Here is a 16,230-nt window from a genome sequence, read left to right as displayed (position 1 = left end):
GGAGAATGTTGGGTCAGTGTGCAGCAGCATTTACAGTCACACAGTCTACAAGACACAATCATCCAAAATAAACCTATATTGATTCAACCAGGTGTGCTCAGGTGTGACCTTACAGATGTGATGGTCAGTGCATGTTTGTGAGACAAATAGTCAAGAAGGATACAACAGATGACATCATTATCAGCACTGGAGAACTCTCAGGGCTTTCTAGGTCTTCAGAGAAGGCCAAATGATTTCTGGGACAGAATAGATTTGCTAAAAGAATATTCATGTCAATTCTACTAGTATTATAGTATCACTCTTATTTCATCATTTCAAATTTTGGAAAGAAACAAAACAATTAATGCCTTGATGAAACAGTAGAGTCTTGGTAGATACAGCCCAGAGATCTCTCACATTGGTTACTTCAGTATTGTCAGATTACCTATCTAACATAATAAGGAATTGGCAGAGGAATTAACCAGTCATGTTTTGATTTACAAAGACTGGGATCAATTTTGTGAGAATTAAAGTGACTCAAGCCCTTCTGGAAGTTATACATATGTCACATCACTGAAAATGATGGGTTTCAGTCAGTTGTTAAGAGGCAATTAGAAACGGAAAAGAGTGACAGCAGCTCTATGCCAGGAATCTTTGCTGCAATTTACAAGGAAATGTTAATCTGTTGTAAGCTTTAAAAAACACATAGAATGTCTGTTATAATCTTCAGTGTTTCTTCAAATGTTCTCAAAATGTTCATGTGCACTAGTGTTAGCTTAGTGCTAACATACTAATAGAAATCCCATTTTGGCACTAGCAGAAATTAGCATTATCATAGAGGTGTTGTTTCTTGTATTTTTTGTCCAAGTTTTGACATTTATGGCCCAAACAGAAGGCCTAACTCTTATAGTCACACAAAAGTCACATTATAAGGGGACATCAATGAATAAATAAGGTAAAAATGTATAAAATGAGCTTTTAGAGATCATTCAGTAACTACAGTGAATTATTGAGTTACTACTTTGAAACTAATATGTAAGTTTACTAATATGTACATTTACAAAAAGAGATTTAAAGATGGACTGAGAGTAGAAGACTGGCATGACAGGCTGATCATAACATTGCAGACCAGCTAATGTAGAAATGGATTATTCATTTGGCTGAATAGACGGGGGTTCAAAAAGCTATGTTAGCAAGCTAATACATCACCCATTTGTTCTCATTAAATCTCTTCAGATCAGTGCTCGTTTCATGTCTCCTGTCCCCCTACTTTCACATGGCGGAGCCGCTTTTGATCCATGATCAGTTTGATCCATGATGAACCACTCAGAAATACTTCATTAAGCAAATTGGAGACTGGAGGAGATGGTGAGAGCAAGTAAAATGCAGCATAAACAGGGTTATGTGAAAAGTGATTAATTAGGATGATACGTAGAGAAAGTGATTGGTCTTTGGGCTGGAGGTTTATAAAGCAGACTCGGGATGAGTATGACTAATAAGATATCTCAGAGTGGGACATGAAGGGAATAATTTATTTCTATTCAGAACTAGAAGAAGTGCAACTGATCTTTCTGTAATTGAACATGATACGGAGAGCTGAAAGTAATTGCCAATGAAATCGCATCGTCCAGAGCCAGAGAGGGTGCCGTTTTACAGGATGCTAGAGAAATGACAGTGCAGCAAATACAGGCTTTAATTAGACTGACTGTGCTGTCACCTTTTTTTATTGCTCCCCCAAATGATGAAGGGTATAATTATAGAATAAAGATGAATGAAATTGTTTCTCCTGCTCAGTACTTTGTAATTAGTACCTATTATATTCATCTTGTGAAGCAGTCCAATCATTTGCGAACACTGAAGCTTCATTAAGCTCCCATTGTTTTCAGCAAGTATGCATTGATTCATTCATTTTTTGAAATGTATGCAAATATGTTCCTGTCGGGAGAAAGAAGCGATTAAATATAAAGAGTCTGATAAGGTTAAGGAAGAATTCAGAAAAGATAGAATGATTACTTGTCTTGTGCCTTGATACAACTCTGTACAGAAACATGTACATTATGTGATTTGCACCCCAAAATTCCATTTAAATTTACAGGAGTGCTAATTTGCATCAGTTATGAACACTAGTTCTAAGTACAAAGATGATTTCTTTTCAATTTTCTGCAAAAAGAGGCTGCAGCAACTTTAATTTTAATATCAGTATCAGCAAAAGCAAGCGAGGCCTACGGCACTCAGAATTTATGAGTCAGAAAATATCCTCTGCACAGTTTCTGGGAAAAAGAGAAGAAAAAAGAGATGAGGTGGAGTCAGAGAAAGGCTAGATATACATGATATGTCCGAAAGTATCCAGACGCACTTCTAATTAGTGAATTCAGCTATTCTAAGGTGCATCCATTGCTAACACAGGCAGTGCATTGCACACACAGCTTTTACACTCTATAGAAAAACACTGACCAATAGAATGGAATGCTTAGTAGCTGGTAACATTTCGTTTGTACAGCTACATAAGCCATTCATGACAACTGACATAAATCTTCATGAATATTTTTAAATGCTTGTTCCAACTAGCATGAGTTGTCATAAAGGCTGCTTAATGATGTTCCTCCTCAACAAGTGTAACGATAACTAACACTTGTTGGAATGAGTTTTTATAAATATGACTTTCAATTCAAAAAACTTCAAGTAATAAGTTGGTAGAGCATACGGCACATTCTATTATTAGAAATTTAATTAACTGACAGTGCTGTTGTCATTAAAGACTTAAGTAGGTGTTATGAAGCCTTATGACTGCTGTGAACGCATCAGCTAAAGGGGTATAAAGTTGTCCAGCGTTGGGCGAGTGATGGAGCTCCATCCAGTACCTTGAGCTGGAGCAGCATTAGTAGACGAATCATCTAACATCAGTAGCTGACCTCACGAATGTTCTTGTGGCCAAATACAATCAAATCCTCACAGCAATGTTTCAACATTTAATGTAAAGCTTTCTCAGAAGAGCAGAGGCTGTTACTGCAGCAAAGGGGACAAACTCCCTCTTAAAAGCCTTAATTTCTGAGAAACACTGCATGAGCAGGTGTCTACAAACTCCTGGACACATATTGTATGTAGGAGGTCTAAAAAGAAGGAAGTGTTGAGGTAAATATGTTAGATGTAAACAGAAAACAAAAGAACATCTTGTTTTTTTTATGATTTAGCAAACAGTTCAGACAGCTGTGATTCAGACAGCTTGTTTCCCAGCTTGCATATCTTTCCTCCAGGCTGCTGCCTGGTAGCTGAACATCTGAGGAGCTCAGGAAGGACTCAGCAATGCCATGGCCTCAAGTTCACTCTCTGGCAACAACTGTGTCCGATCACTTTCTCTCATACGCTCTTAAATATAACGTTTTAAAATGGGAAACAAAATAGGGAAAAAAAACTTTGGCTAGTGTAGAACAGGTGTGGCCAATTTTTTTGTCTTGGGGGCCAAATTTATTTGATAACATTACACTATAATTTGTAAAAGAAACCGTGTATAAATTCTGTACAGGCCTTAGGCTCATGAGTTTTAGATATGAGTGTATGTTTCAGCAAGTAGGAAAGTTATCTGGCATGCTTAGTAAGCATTGCAGCTGTATTTATGATTTATTGATCAAGGGGAAGGAGAGAAGAACGATCAACATTCTGCTTAGAAATTCAGGGTAAAGAAGATGCGTTAGCTTCCCTAAAGAGGATGTCCATGCTGGTCAGCAGTGATTACTGATTGGAGCCATTTGATGATCAGAGGTTCCAGTTCCAAAGATTCCAGAGGTTCTAAACTTAAATCTCTGTTTTCTGTCTGAGCATAAAAAGGACAATTTCCTTTGATTCCTTTACAATCCTATTGCACTTTCAAAAGTACTCCATCTCCTTTCACTCATCATTGCTCGCTAGCAGCTCAACATAGACTAAAACATTTTACACACAAAGAGTCAACAGTGTCCTAGTCAATCTTAGTAGTAATAGAGTTATGGAGGAAAATATTTTATTTGATTACATTGATTAAAAATATCTGTAACCACAATAACTACTAGGGAGCATCCAGAAAGAGGGACAAATATGCTAATTACAGGTTAATGACACAGTCAACTGAAACTTTTGGCTACAGAGCATGCACTATTGTAGCTAATAATAGCATTATTTGGACAGTGCGGTTAGCAGTCTAACAGATAGGTGAACATGATACATTCTGCAGTGTTTGAACGATGCAAATCACAGCAAATGGAACTGGACTGGAGATAACAGAAGGGCTGCATTGTCTGGATGTATAAACTCATGCCACCCCCACAGTGGGTGAGAGTGCATGTATGACACAGCATGGCGGCTGAAAACAGAACTGAGTCAGCGTAAGTCTGAGTGAAGGGAGTGGGCCCAGAGGAGGCCCTAATGAGGCTGGAATCAGAACACAGCTGGCTAAGAATAATCACTACACGTCCTCCACAATCTGGGACAGTCTTATAAGACCTCACTCCACTGCCTATGCTGGACAAAGTTTTTCCCCTTTCTTCAAAAATAGTTTGCTTTGTAAATTTTGCACCGGAGCTCTCAGTCTAATGTACTGGAATGTAATCAATGCTTAGAGTCACTAGTTCAGTATTGTGCAACTACATACCTAAATCATCACACACTTGTCCAAAACTGCACTGACAGTAAACACAACTGTCCTCAAACACGTTTAAACTATTATTATTATTGTTGTTGTTGTTGTTTTCATGTAATTACTAAATAAGAAGCCTTAAGCTACAACAAACCAGCAAATTCAGAAAGTTACTTTCAGCAGAAAAGTGTAGTTATACAGTTATACGACAACGGCAAGCAATGAAAGTAAAAGACAGTAATTAACTAACTTATATTCTCGTACATCAGTCTGAGGTTCAAACATATTTCCTCAGTGTTGCTTCTTACTATTTTGTAATACTAAAGCTAATAGCATAGCATAATCAGGGTAGGGGAGGGGGGAGTCAAATGACATGGGTATTTCCCATGTAAATATTCACAGATTTTTCATAGGTTTTAGCAATCTTTTTTGAGGGTAAATGATGCTCCTAGGCCATTTATATTACTTTCGTAATTGACATTAATCCTTTAGGACCACTGTAGGTAATCTCACTGTAAGATACTGTATGACATGGCTGCTACTTCTGTTCTTAGCTTGTTTTTAGCTATGCTACCTATTTTCTCCATTTTTAGATAGAAATATATAATACAGCATATAAGCAAGCCTCTTTTCATAGTTGTGATGCAGCTCAAAAACCTAATAGGGCAGATAGTTAGCTAATGATATGGAACAGGAGTGATCGAGCAAGGAAAATACAAGACTATGCCAGGAGCAGGTGGGTCAAGAACTAGAGTTGGGAGAGTAATTTAGGCATTAGGTTTGCATGGTGCTAACAGGAGGCTATAAGCTTCCATTACCTGTTAGGTACATAGCCTTGTAGCTCCAGTGAAAAACTAAAGAAGCAAACTAATTTTGGTCGATTGGCTACATTTAGGCTGAAAGAAATTGTATAAATTGTCAGCCAAACCACATTTTTAACAGAAGTGTATTAACTGTGTTGTTGTGATTGGGGATAAGAGCACAGCTGTTGAGGAAAGCCCAGCCCAGGGAGCCATTGAACTGGGCTCCCTAGCGAGATGTGCAACAGACAGAGGATGTTTGCCATTATGTGTGAGTTTTTGATCATCTTTACTGTTCATGACAGGAGGATTCATCAAGACTGTGACTGTCTGTCTGAGACAGCTCACAAGAGCTACACACTGGCTGACCTTATCTGACCAAATTACTGTCCTTCTCCCCTCCTCTACCCGCTCTGTCTTTTCTGCGCTCCACCACTCAGGTGACATCAGTGCAGCACGTCATCATGCTCTCATGCTTCTCCGATGTGTTGTTGTCCTTATTTTGCGCCTCGCTGGCCTACTGCTACTGGCAGTCTCTGGCCTAGGGCAGCATGCTTATGCTCCACAATCACGTTACATCTCATCACAGCCTTATGCGGGCTGGAGGGTGTGTCGGACAGGTCTGGGGGCTCACCAGGGGATGCATGTTCCGGCTGCGGGAAATAGTACATGAACAGGACACAGCTTTGCCTGAGAGAAGATTAGCTATCCTAGTTTTTTCAAGGCAGAGTTTTAGCACTAGGCCTTATGAGTAGTGTTATGTTTCAAGGCTTGGAAGATCTTGACTTACAGATAAGAGAAAGATTAGATAGAATTTTTAAACTGACGTGATACAATTTTTTTTCTGGAAACAAGATATACCTTAATGGAAACATGACCCAGATACATTACTGTAAAAACTGTGGCTAACTAAGTTTCAGACTCATTTATAATTCACAAGGCATCCGAGAGCTTGAGATTTCTTAAAGCCTAACTGTAAAGAAAAGTCTAACTGTCACTGTAGAATGCATTAAAAATTAAGAATTGTTGATGTGGTTCATTGTACAGAAACTAACCCACTTAGATTTCTTTCCATTGCTGGCGATAGGAACCAGGAGTCACAATGTCTACAAGACAAATACCACTTTATTTACTGTCTAAAATGACTAGTGAACTTACACGTCTTCTGAGTTGTTATAAGTAATGTTGATAGTGGTAAAATAGTGGTAGATCTGAAAAAAACGGTCTTTGGGGGCTATCTTTCCTTAGAAAATTCTGCACATATCTCTCTATCATGACTGGATGAAAAAAAAGTTATGTTTTAGGCCAAAGCTTTACCTCAGAACTATAGTAAAACAATGTCTCTGGAATCAGGCAGTGTATTCATAACCAGTGTGTAAAATAATCCTTGGTATTTGACTGGTCCCATGTTGGCTGGCACCATTGGCCAGCTGCTAACCTCACCTTAGTGGCACTGATACTAGCTTCACTGGCACCAAAATGTTTGGTTAAACCATTCTTCTTCTGAAAATGCTCTTTTCTAGTTTGGTAATGCAGTCTTCCTCACATTAACTGAGATCTTACACATCTTTTTTTTGTTTTTGGTTTAAGAAATGAGTAACAATTCATTCTTTCCACCAATCTCTTGGGAAATTGGGCAAGTTTTCAGATGTACAAATATGCTACAGCATATTGGAAAGTGTTTCAGAGGTATCCTGGACATAGCTACAGTTGCTAGGATATGAAGGACCCACAGGATGAACCAATTTGCTACAGTGCCACCCTGAAGCAGAGCAGTGCTGCATCTTTACTTAGTTAAGAAGAATAACTATTTCATGTAACAACTTTCTGTGAAGTAGCTTTTAGAGACATTGAACTCTTCAGATGTCTGGTTCCTATCACCACTACTGTGAACAGTTTTGACTCAGTAAGTTTCTCTAGAATTGTGTGTTTCACATCAACCTGCTCTGAATGACTTTGTATACATCATAACAATTTAATTATGAAGAAATTTAAAAAAAAACAGTGAAATCCCACTTTAATACTACTATAGGCCACAGATCTGGTTCAGAGAGTGTATATCTGTGTATTTGGCTTATATGACAATATCCTGGTGATATCATGTGCTGTGCAGGACTCTGCAGGAGCTGCTGAAGCAGCCAGGTGGAGAGCTGACCCCTGTGGACGGAGCCGCTAGCAGCACCTCCCCCACTGGAGCCAATGGTGTCTCGGCTAGGATGCTACGCAGCCGCAGTGGTGAGAGAGATTGAGGCCATTATGTGGCTTCTTCACATTTTCTCCTATTCCAAAATGCAGACACTGACAGTGATTTATATATATATATATATATATATATATATATATATATATATATATATACATAAATGTGTGTGCGTATTAAAAAAATAGAATTTTCAAATATATTTCACACTTTGATTTGCCAACAACCAACACATGTTTACATTTAGTCTTTTTTAACAAGATTTACTTTTTCCAAAATCTGCGAATGGTTTACAATAGAATATTTAAAACAAATTATAGGGCTTACATCATAAAAAAGAGAATTTTCATTCATTTTCTTAAACGGAAGAGTGTAATATAGAATATAAACACTGTCTAATTTGAAAAAGTACCGTTCACTCCTCAGTCCATACAGGTCATACATAGAAACTAAGCTGCAAAGACAGCCTGCTTTGGTTTTATGATGTCCACACATTTACAGATATCTGCCTCTTTAGCCTACAGCAGTTTAGCCCTGCCCACTCACATTGAAGTTGTAAGGTGTGTTTTAACCTGGACTGCTTTTTGAATAAGGCTCAATACAGCTCAGCCAATAAGAACAAAACTAATTTACATATATCATTCTTAAAGGCAAAGTAAAAACAGCCTGTTTAACTCTCTTTATCTAAGGGATAAAGAGAGTTTGGAAATATAAAAAACATAAAGACATATAAAGATGAATTACACATGTTTTGTTATGTAAACCTGCACAAACGTTCTAAGTGGCAAAAAAGTCAAATCCTTTTGTTGTATGGTAATAGACACATTACTGCCTGTCATCTCTGTCAGTGTTTTCTACAAACATTTGGCCTGTAGTGTAGTTACCATACCTTCCGATGTAAGAGAAATACAGACATATTCAAAAGTTTGGGCGCCCCTGGTCAAATGACATTTTTTTCTGTTGATTTTCTAAGTGAAAATAAGTTACATCTCCTCTACAGAGAACACACTTCTGGACATTTTAATACAGCATTACTGTTTATTTGGTGAAATTAACATATTATGGAAAAAAAAAACTGGGGCCTGTGCGAAATGAATGGGACACTTTATATTTTATGTTTTATTTTTTTCCAGTATGTTAAACACAGCAAATAAACTAAACTTGTGCAATGAAAGTTGCATTAAAATGGCATATTTACTTGTTCCTTGTAAAGAATGTGTTAATTTCAAATCAACAAAACACTGTGTTTGACATGCTGGGGAAGGCAGGGGGTCAAACCTTTGCATACAACTGTATTTGCGCATTATGTAGAAACTGGCAGGTAGACAAACGAATGCCAGTCTGGTTGTGCATATCATCAGCAGTGATGAGGAGAACTGTGTGACTCTTATGGATGCATCACCTGTTAGCAGAGAGATGCTTCAGTGCTTCTGTGCATGTATATGTACCCATCTGGCTGTGCCTCCAAGCCATGTGGAAGTGACCTGTTCCTCAGTAACCTTGACTGTGTTTGGGTGTATGTGTGCTTCGTGGGCTTCAGGTCACGTGGACGGTTCGAAGGCAGTGTAGGTACAGTGTGTTGGAAAGTGGTTAAATTCTAGATATAGATTTAGTATAATCAAAGAGCCTGTATTTATCTCAGAATGTTCCATTCCTCATTATCGCTGGCATGTAACCTTGACAAGATTTATAATTATGAGAACCAATTTGGGCAAACTGAGGAGATAATGCATCTTATAATCTAAATACTCTGCTGCTCAGAGCTGGGAAAATAGAGGAAAGGCTTGACCTGTTAATTGTCTGTTAGAATATCTCTGCAGGCAATGAACAGAGGTGGGTAGAGTAGCCTACACCCATATATCAGTAAGAGTACTATTACTTCAGTGAAATAAACAACTGAAGCTCAAGTACAAAAACGGCAGGTCAAAAAACAACTTTTTGTAAATCAAGGAGTAATTATAGAATCGCAGTGAAACATCTTACACTGTGAAAAGTCAGATCTACTTAAAAATTACTTCATGTGGTAACAAGCAATTGAACTGGTTTTATTTAGCTCAAATAATTACTTTGATTGAAAGAATCATTCAAAGTATTTATTTAGGCTGAATAAAACTAGTTAATTTACTTGTTACCACATGAAGTAATTTTTTAAGTAGATCTGACGAGTGACTTTTCACAGTGCAGAAAATTGACATCACATAGTATCTCTTTTTCCACATTTTGCCTCTAAATTATATTAGACATTTTTCCATCAATATGCTAGTTTTTGTTGTAGTATGTAAAGGGTAGGTAACACAATGCAACCATTATGAACTATCATTCATTTTCGCTAATATAGCAACTAGAGAGCTTGTAGCCTAAACTGAACAGCAACTGGACCTAGGCTAAAGCATGCTGATTTAGCTAGCAAAATGACGAGGGGTCCAACTAAAAACAAATTATGTGATTTGCGCTTTACAAACATAATCCATTAATTACCCTCGTAAACTCTTACATTTCTATCATAGCGGTGTTACATGTTAGTCTATAGTATGTGTGTTGTATACCTGTACAGCTCAAGAAGTGAAAGTCACTCTGGACAGCATAGCAACAATGCGTAGCAACAAAGTTCTATGGCCAAACCACAGCTGTTCTGAGGTCAGCAGAGAACTGGTCACTGCTGATTGAGTAGTCTTGTCACTGTTTACACATGGAATCTTATAAAATCCTTCCAAAACTACCAACCTCCATGCCCTAAGCTAGTTATGGCCATGTGTGTCAGCATGTTTGGTAGAATAATTTATGTAGCTTAGTGAAATGGAGGTGTGGGTAGTATGTGATAATATCAGTGTGACACTCAAATGCTCTTCTTTGATTGTAAGAAAGATCATTAGATTGTAATTGAGGAGCAGGAGGAGGTGGGGGAAGAAGAAGAAGAAGATGAAGAAGAAGAAATAAGCATGTTCTGAGACAAACAACAGTGATATGAGGAGAGAATCCTCATCACCGTGCCAGCTGGTCCCAGTTGCACATGGCTTGTGTGATGCTTCTATACGTTTTGCCCATTCATGCGCCTCACGTGCACAGCCATATGTGTTCCAGAGAGGTTTGATCTCAGCCTTTCTGTTCCTGCCTCCATTTCTCTATTTCGACATTGCCTAATTTCCTCCTCCTAACCCAGAAAAACGCCCCTAAACCGGTTTCTTCCTCATTTGTATACACAATCAAGGTCGACTCATCTGCACAAACTGGCACTTGCTGGATTTGCACACGGTGAAGGCGTGGAAGGCTTCAGACCAACAGTTGATGTGGGATTTATGCTGATATCCAGAGTCTGTGCACGGCTTAAAGAGGCATACTTTCCTCCCCTCTCTGTGGCACGGATTTAAGTTTGGCTCGCTTAGGGGTTTTATGTGTGTGACTGTACACATCTTCTGTATACTCTCTAGTTTTCCCCAGTAATGGTGTGGAGATTAGGGAGCCACGCTGCTGTTGTCATGCAGGTTTTAGAGTGCTCTCCCTGGGAAGGTGATGTGTAACACTGGGGTTCAAAAAGCCTGACATTTCTCCACAGAGAGACTTTGATCTGAGTGGGGTTAAACAGGCGAGACGTTGCGAATAGCAGTCTGCCACACTGCCTCATATGCAGAGACAGGGATTTACACCAGTGGGTGAGGGCCCACAGGCTGTGTAATGACTGGGCCTCTATAAAGAGACATGACCCGGTAATGTGGCCCCCATGACAGTGTGTTTTCATCTCACTGCAAAGTGGAGCTGACATCATATTTAGCAAAGCTTTAGCCTCAAAGTTCCTGAGCTCCTGCTCACAGTAGCCTGCCATCCTTTTAAACTGTATTATTAAATGGTAAGTTCTGGTTGTAAAAACCATTGGCTGAGCCACGTTGTGAAATGTTTGCACATATGACTGGACAACAGTTGATTTCTGTATTAATGTGGCAATTTATTTAAAACCACTGGACTGTTCATGGAAGAACTGTTGTAGCATAGCGGATAACATTGCTGCCCTCCATGTAGCCAACTGAGGTTGAACACCACATTATACCTTTAACAGCCAGATTTACCAAAAGAGGTGCTAATTATCGAGAGTCTAGGGACACTTTGCACTAGGGGCAGTGGCCAGTTTAGCGGGTTATGTGCTAAGAGCTGCCCTGCAAATGAACACGGCCGCAACTTTGCAATTTGCATGAGTAGCCCAATTTAACCATGTGTTTTACTCACATGATTTTGGTATGGAAGCCTGCTTACACCAGATAGGACAAAAGGCTACATCCTAAACCACATACTATAGCACTAAATAGTGTGCAAAAATAGTGAACCACCATTAGAAGTGTAGGATGTTAAGTATAGAAGTGCATGGTTTGGGACACAGCCAAATAGTTTTTATCATTCTCTGATTCTGGTTCAAATTGTAACTCATTATGTTTAAAATAATGACTTTTTTGAGATTTTGATTTAGAAGGGCAAAATAATGACTAATAACTCAAGAACAAGTTATTACTCTTTGAGAAAATGTGTGATTATTTCAGCATAATACATTATTATTTTGAGAAAATGCATAGTTATAAAATAATAAGTGAAATTATTGTGACTTTCTGTTTTGAAACGTTGTTTGAGCTGAACTTGAGTTCAGTGCCAAGTGCAGTTAGAATTCGTGTGATAGTGTAAAATCCCTGTTTAATATTCACTGACAACTTCCTGCTTGATTGGGAACTGTATGGTTGAACTTGGTGGTGAGCACGTCCTCTTAGCTCCATGCAAAGCATCAAACCATGATTGTGAAATTTCAACAACAGCCACAGCATGAACAAGTAACAAGTAGCTTTAGTAAAGCAGTGATAGAGCCTAAAGGGTTTCACAATAGTATGTGAAAAAAATCGTTCTGATCATTATTAAGATATAGTCTGCTCTTAAGACACTTTCATGCATGTAAAATATACCCACAGTATTCTGATATACCAGTTTAAAACACTGCTTTACTTTTCTCTCAGCCACAACAGCAGCAGTCACATTAGTGCCAAAAATAAGACAAGCTTGTCACAGGCACAGTGCAGTCAGTATTAACTATCAGTCAGAGTTGGCGCTTCATTATAATAATCTCCTCCCAGTGTTTCACTACTCCTTTAAATGCATATGCAATGAAACAAAAGAGCAAAGAGCAGCAACCACCCCACTGATCTTATTAAAGGTGCAAAAAAAACATTAAGCAACATTAACACTGAACACATTTTGAAGCAACATATGCTACCTTTTAGATGACATCTTTTTCAGGGACATTCTTGTTTATTGCAACATGACAATGCCAAGAAGTAATTCTGCAGGTGTGGCACATTGTGAAGGGCAAAATATGACAATAATGATCCTGCTTTCAAAACTGGATCTGTGCCAAACAATTAACCTCTTAAAAGCCTGCTCTTATTACATACTAACTTCAAGGACCTCAAAGCAAACTGGTTGATCTTTCTTAGGTTAGAGAAGTGTGTAAAAAACACCAGTGGGCCCAAGCTATTTAAAGGGTTAATAAGAGTTGTTAAAAGGAAAGGTGATGTAACACAGTGGTAAACAGGCTCCTGTTTTTTGTTTTTTTTTTGGTGTGTGTTGCATATTTGAAATGAGTTTTACAAGAAATAATAGTTCATTAGGTAAAACACCCGATATAGTGTTTTGTGCCATTTCTAATTTGATACGGGTCAAACAGAACTTACTAATCACTGTTTTTAGTTTTTATTAGCATTTAACACACTGTCCCAGTTTTCTTTAGAACTGGATTTGTATAACATTGTGTCAGTGTTGTTGACTAAAACAGAGACAGTTCAAATGGCAGTTGGAGATATTTAACCTTGAAGATTTGTGCAGTGTTGTGTTCAGTTACAATCCACACTTATTTACCATTTTGGATTCTGCCAGTGGCACTTTCCAGGACAGTATGTGCTCCAAAAGGAAAAGGATCCATTTGTAACAAAGAATGAAAAGATGAGAAGATGAAAAGTTCTGCACTACTGTGGGAAGATACTGAGAGGATCAGCGATTCCTGTGGGACTGAAATAAGTGAGACAGAGGCAGAAAATCTCTGTGAAAATTGACCCTCTGTCTCTAACAAAACATTGAAGAAGAAAAAAACTCTGGCGATATCATTCATTTCATCTTTCCGTTTCATGAGCCCTCTTCTTGCTCATCCGCTGGGCTCAGAATTCTCTTTTCCTCTCAGGTAGCACATTCTTTCATCCCCTCCATACTCTCTTTTATTAGCGCTGTTCTTTTTTGGGCTCCTCTTCCACTTCCTCCCGTCCTCTCCTCTCCTCCTTGCAACACTGTCTCTGCCTAGCTTCCCTGGACACAAATAATCTGTTTTTTTTCCTGTAAATTAGAAAGTATAGCAACACTTGAAATAAAGTAACTGTGTTATTTTGGTGATGGTGGCAATAGATGATAAAGTAAACCAAAAAAAAAAAACAATTAAACAAATAAATAAATGAATGAATGGATGGATGGATGGATGGATGGATGGATGGATGAATTTATGAATTTAGGAATATCAATTTGAATAAAAAAAAATAAATAAATAAATTACAAGCTAAAGTACAGCCCTGTAGCAAAGTCAGATAGATAGAAATGCTCCGTTCAACTTGGCTCAGGCATCGGAATTGTGTCATTTTCGACCTCTGTGCACTACAAAGTGGGAAAAACGTGAAACAACAGTGAGTATAATTACCAACAAGCTAGCCAGGTATTGTTAGTGATATGACTTTAAATGTCTAAGATGTTTTTAGCTTCTCAGTGAACTTTATGTTCAGTGTTATAGTTTAACCAGCCACTGTGTCTGTATGTTGCTAGATCTAAAGTAAATCTTATTTAAAGTAGAGAAGTGTTTTTTATTACTATATGGTGTGAGCAGCCATTTCACATCACACACTGAGCTCAGAATCTCAATTTTCCAAGTAGGAATTTCCAGTTGAGGAGGCGTTTTTTCTGAAATGTCCTAGTCTGAGGTGGGAAATTCTGGGTTACAAACCTAAGTGAAACGCAGCATAAGCCCACTCTCTTAAAAATAAAGATTCCTAAATGGTTCATGGTTTGGGTGTATGGTTCTAGAAAAACTCTAAATAACTGGTACTTTTTATATTATGTAGAAAAAAGAGGTTCTACAAACTTGCGTATCTTATTGCTATGCATAAAGTATGGCAAGATTGAATAATGCTACTCCAGTCATCTATCTCACTGAGGCAGTACCAAGGCAGGTGGGTAAAGATTCTTGTACCTTACATTTATTTTGGAATAGACCCAACATGCATAACAAAGAATCTAAACACAGTTTTCTCATCTTAATTTAATCATTCAAAAGGGTTTAAAGTGAGATATTGAGTTAATTGTAGAGAAACTTACCAACTTGATTATCTTTACAGTGATGGTGATAGGAACTGGAGGTCATGATGTCTATAACACAAATATAGCCATTTTATTTACTATTCAAAATCACAAGTGAACCTACACGTGTGTTTTATATGTAACGTTTGTATGTAAACCGATTACCACCTCTGTGAACAATTCTGATTCTGGAGGGTTTTATACAGAGGGATATTTCTTTTTAAACAACTCAGAATGACTTTAATTACATTTGTACCAATTTAATTATTTTGAAATCGGCGTCTGATTGTTTGGAAAGGATTTAAATTTCAAACTTAAGCTTATCTGGATTCATAACTTACCTGAAGTGCATAGAGATTGAAGAAGAGAGGAACTGCCTTCTGTAGTGCTGTAGAGTCATGCATCATACTGCTTTAGTTATCTCCCTGTCTCACTTCACTCGATGTGCGTTTGATTGCATCAGTTTTTGTGAGTCTTCTGCCTACACAGACTGTGAATGAAACTTATGTGAACCTTGGCAAGTGAGGTTATATAAACTACATAAACTATTGGTTACATAAACGTACGTCAAGAAATATTACACATTGCTAGCACTATGCAGACGTCTCAGAAAAAGAAGATAACCTAGTGGGTTAACCTGCTAGTTAATGCTAGAAATATTACTGTTGGCTCCCAGATAGCAAGTGGGCCGCTGTTGGCGCACTAATGGCAAAGTTGGCAGCCCACTGGCTTTTTGCTCAGCGTTTTCCAGGCGGCCCACTGGTGGTTAAGCAGAGTATTAGACAAAAGGCTACTTTTCATTGTTCATTATCCACTCACAGTCCAAATTACTTATTTTTCCTTTCTTTCTTTCCTTTGTTATCCTTGTAAATTAGTCTGCAGTATCATAAATAAAGCTGATTACACAGCTGCAATCAATCTAGCACAGTATTATCAACAACATTTCCAACAACATCATTTTATATTAGACACAGTCATTCAATTTTTTTCTTTCAACTTTTTAAATTGTGTGCATTTAAAATCTATTTGAGGAGATTAAAAGCTTGTTAGACCTTTTAATGTGGGTGGTCCACGGGTGGTCCAGCAGTGGCATACAGTCAGCACAGTGTTGACCTTATCCAGCCAGCTGACTGATATATGCTTGCTATCAGGGCTAGCTTGCTACCAAGCCAGCATATGTTAGCTAGTGCAGTAGGTAGCTCCATGCTGATCCAAGTTGGTTTATGCTGATTTATGCTGGTTTGGTACTGGTTTAGCTGGTTTACCGGCGTCCAGAAGCT

General features: G+C 38.1%; 1 protein-coding gene across 1 annotated transcript in view; it reads left to right on the top strand.

The window, feature by feature from the left end:
- The window catches only part of shisa8b (shisa family member 8b), a 44,977-nt gene that overhangs the window by 12,017 nt on the left and 16,730 nt on the right, over positions 1-16,230 (top strand). The window contains exon 3 of the mRNA XM_036571744.1: positions 7,502-7,623. Within this exon, the coding sequence (XP_036427637.1) occupies positions 7,502-7,623 (122 nt within the window). The remainder of the gene's footprint in view (positions 1-7,501; positions 7,624-16,230) is intronic.

The sequence above is a fragment of the Colossoma macropomum genome, unplaced genomic scaffold (assembly GCF_904425465.1).
Source record: "Colossoma macropomum unplaced genomic scaffold, Colossoma_macropomum, whole genome shotgun sequence".
In the NCBI taxonomy this organism is placed as follows: domain Eukaryota; kingdom Metazoa; phylum Chordata; class Actinopteri; order Characiformes; family Serrasalmidae; genus Colossoma; species Colossoma macropomum.
This window is presented reverse-complemented; position numbering and strand designations above follow the sequence as displayed.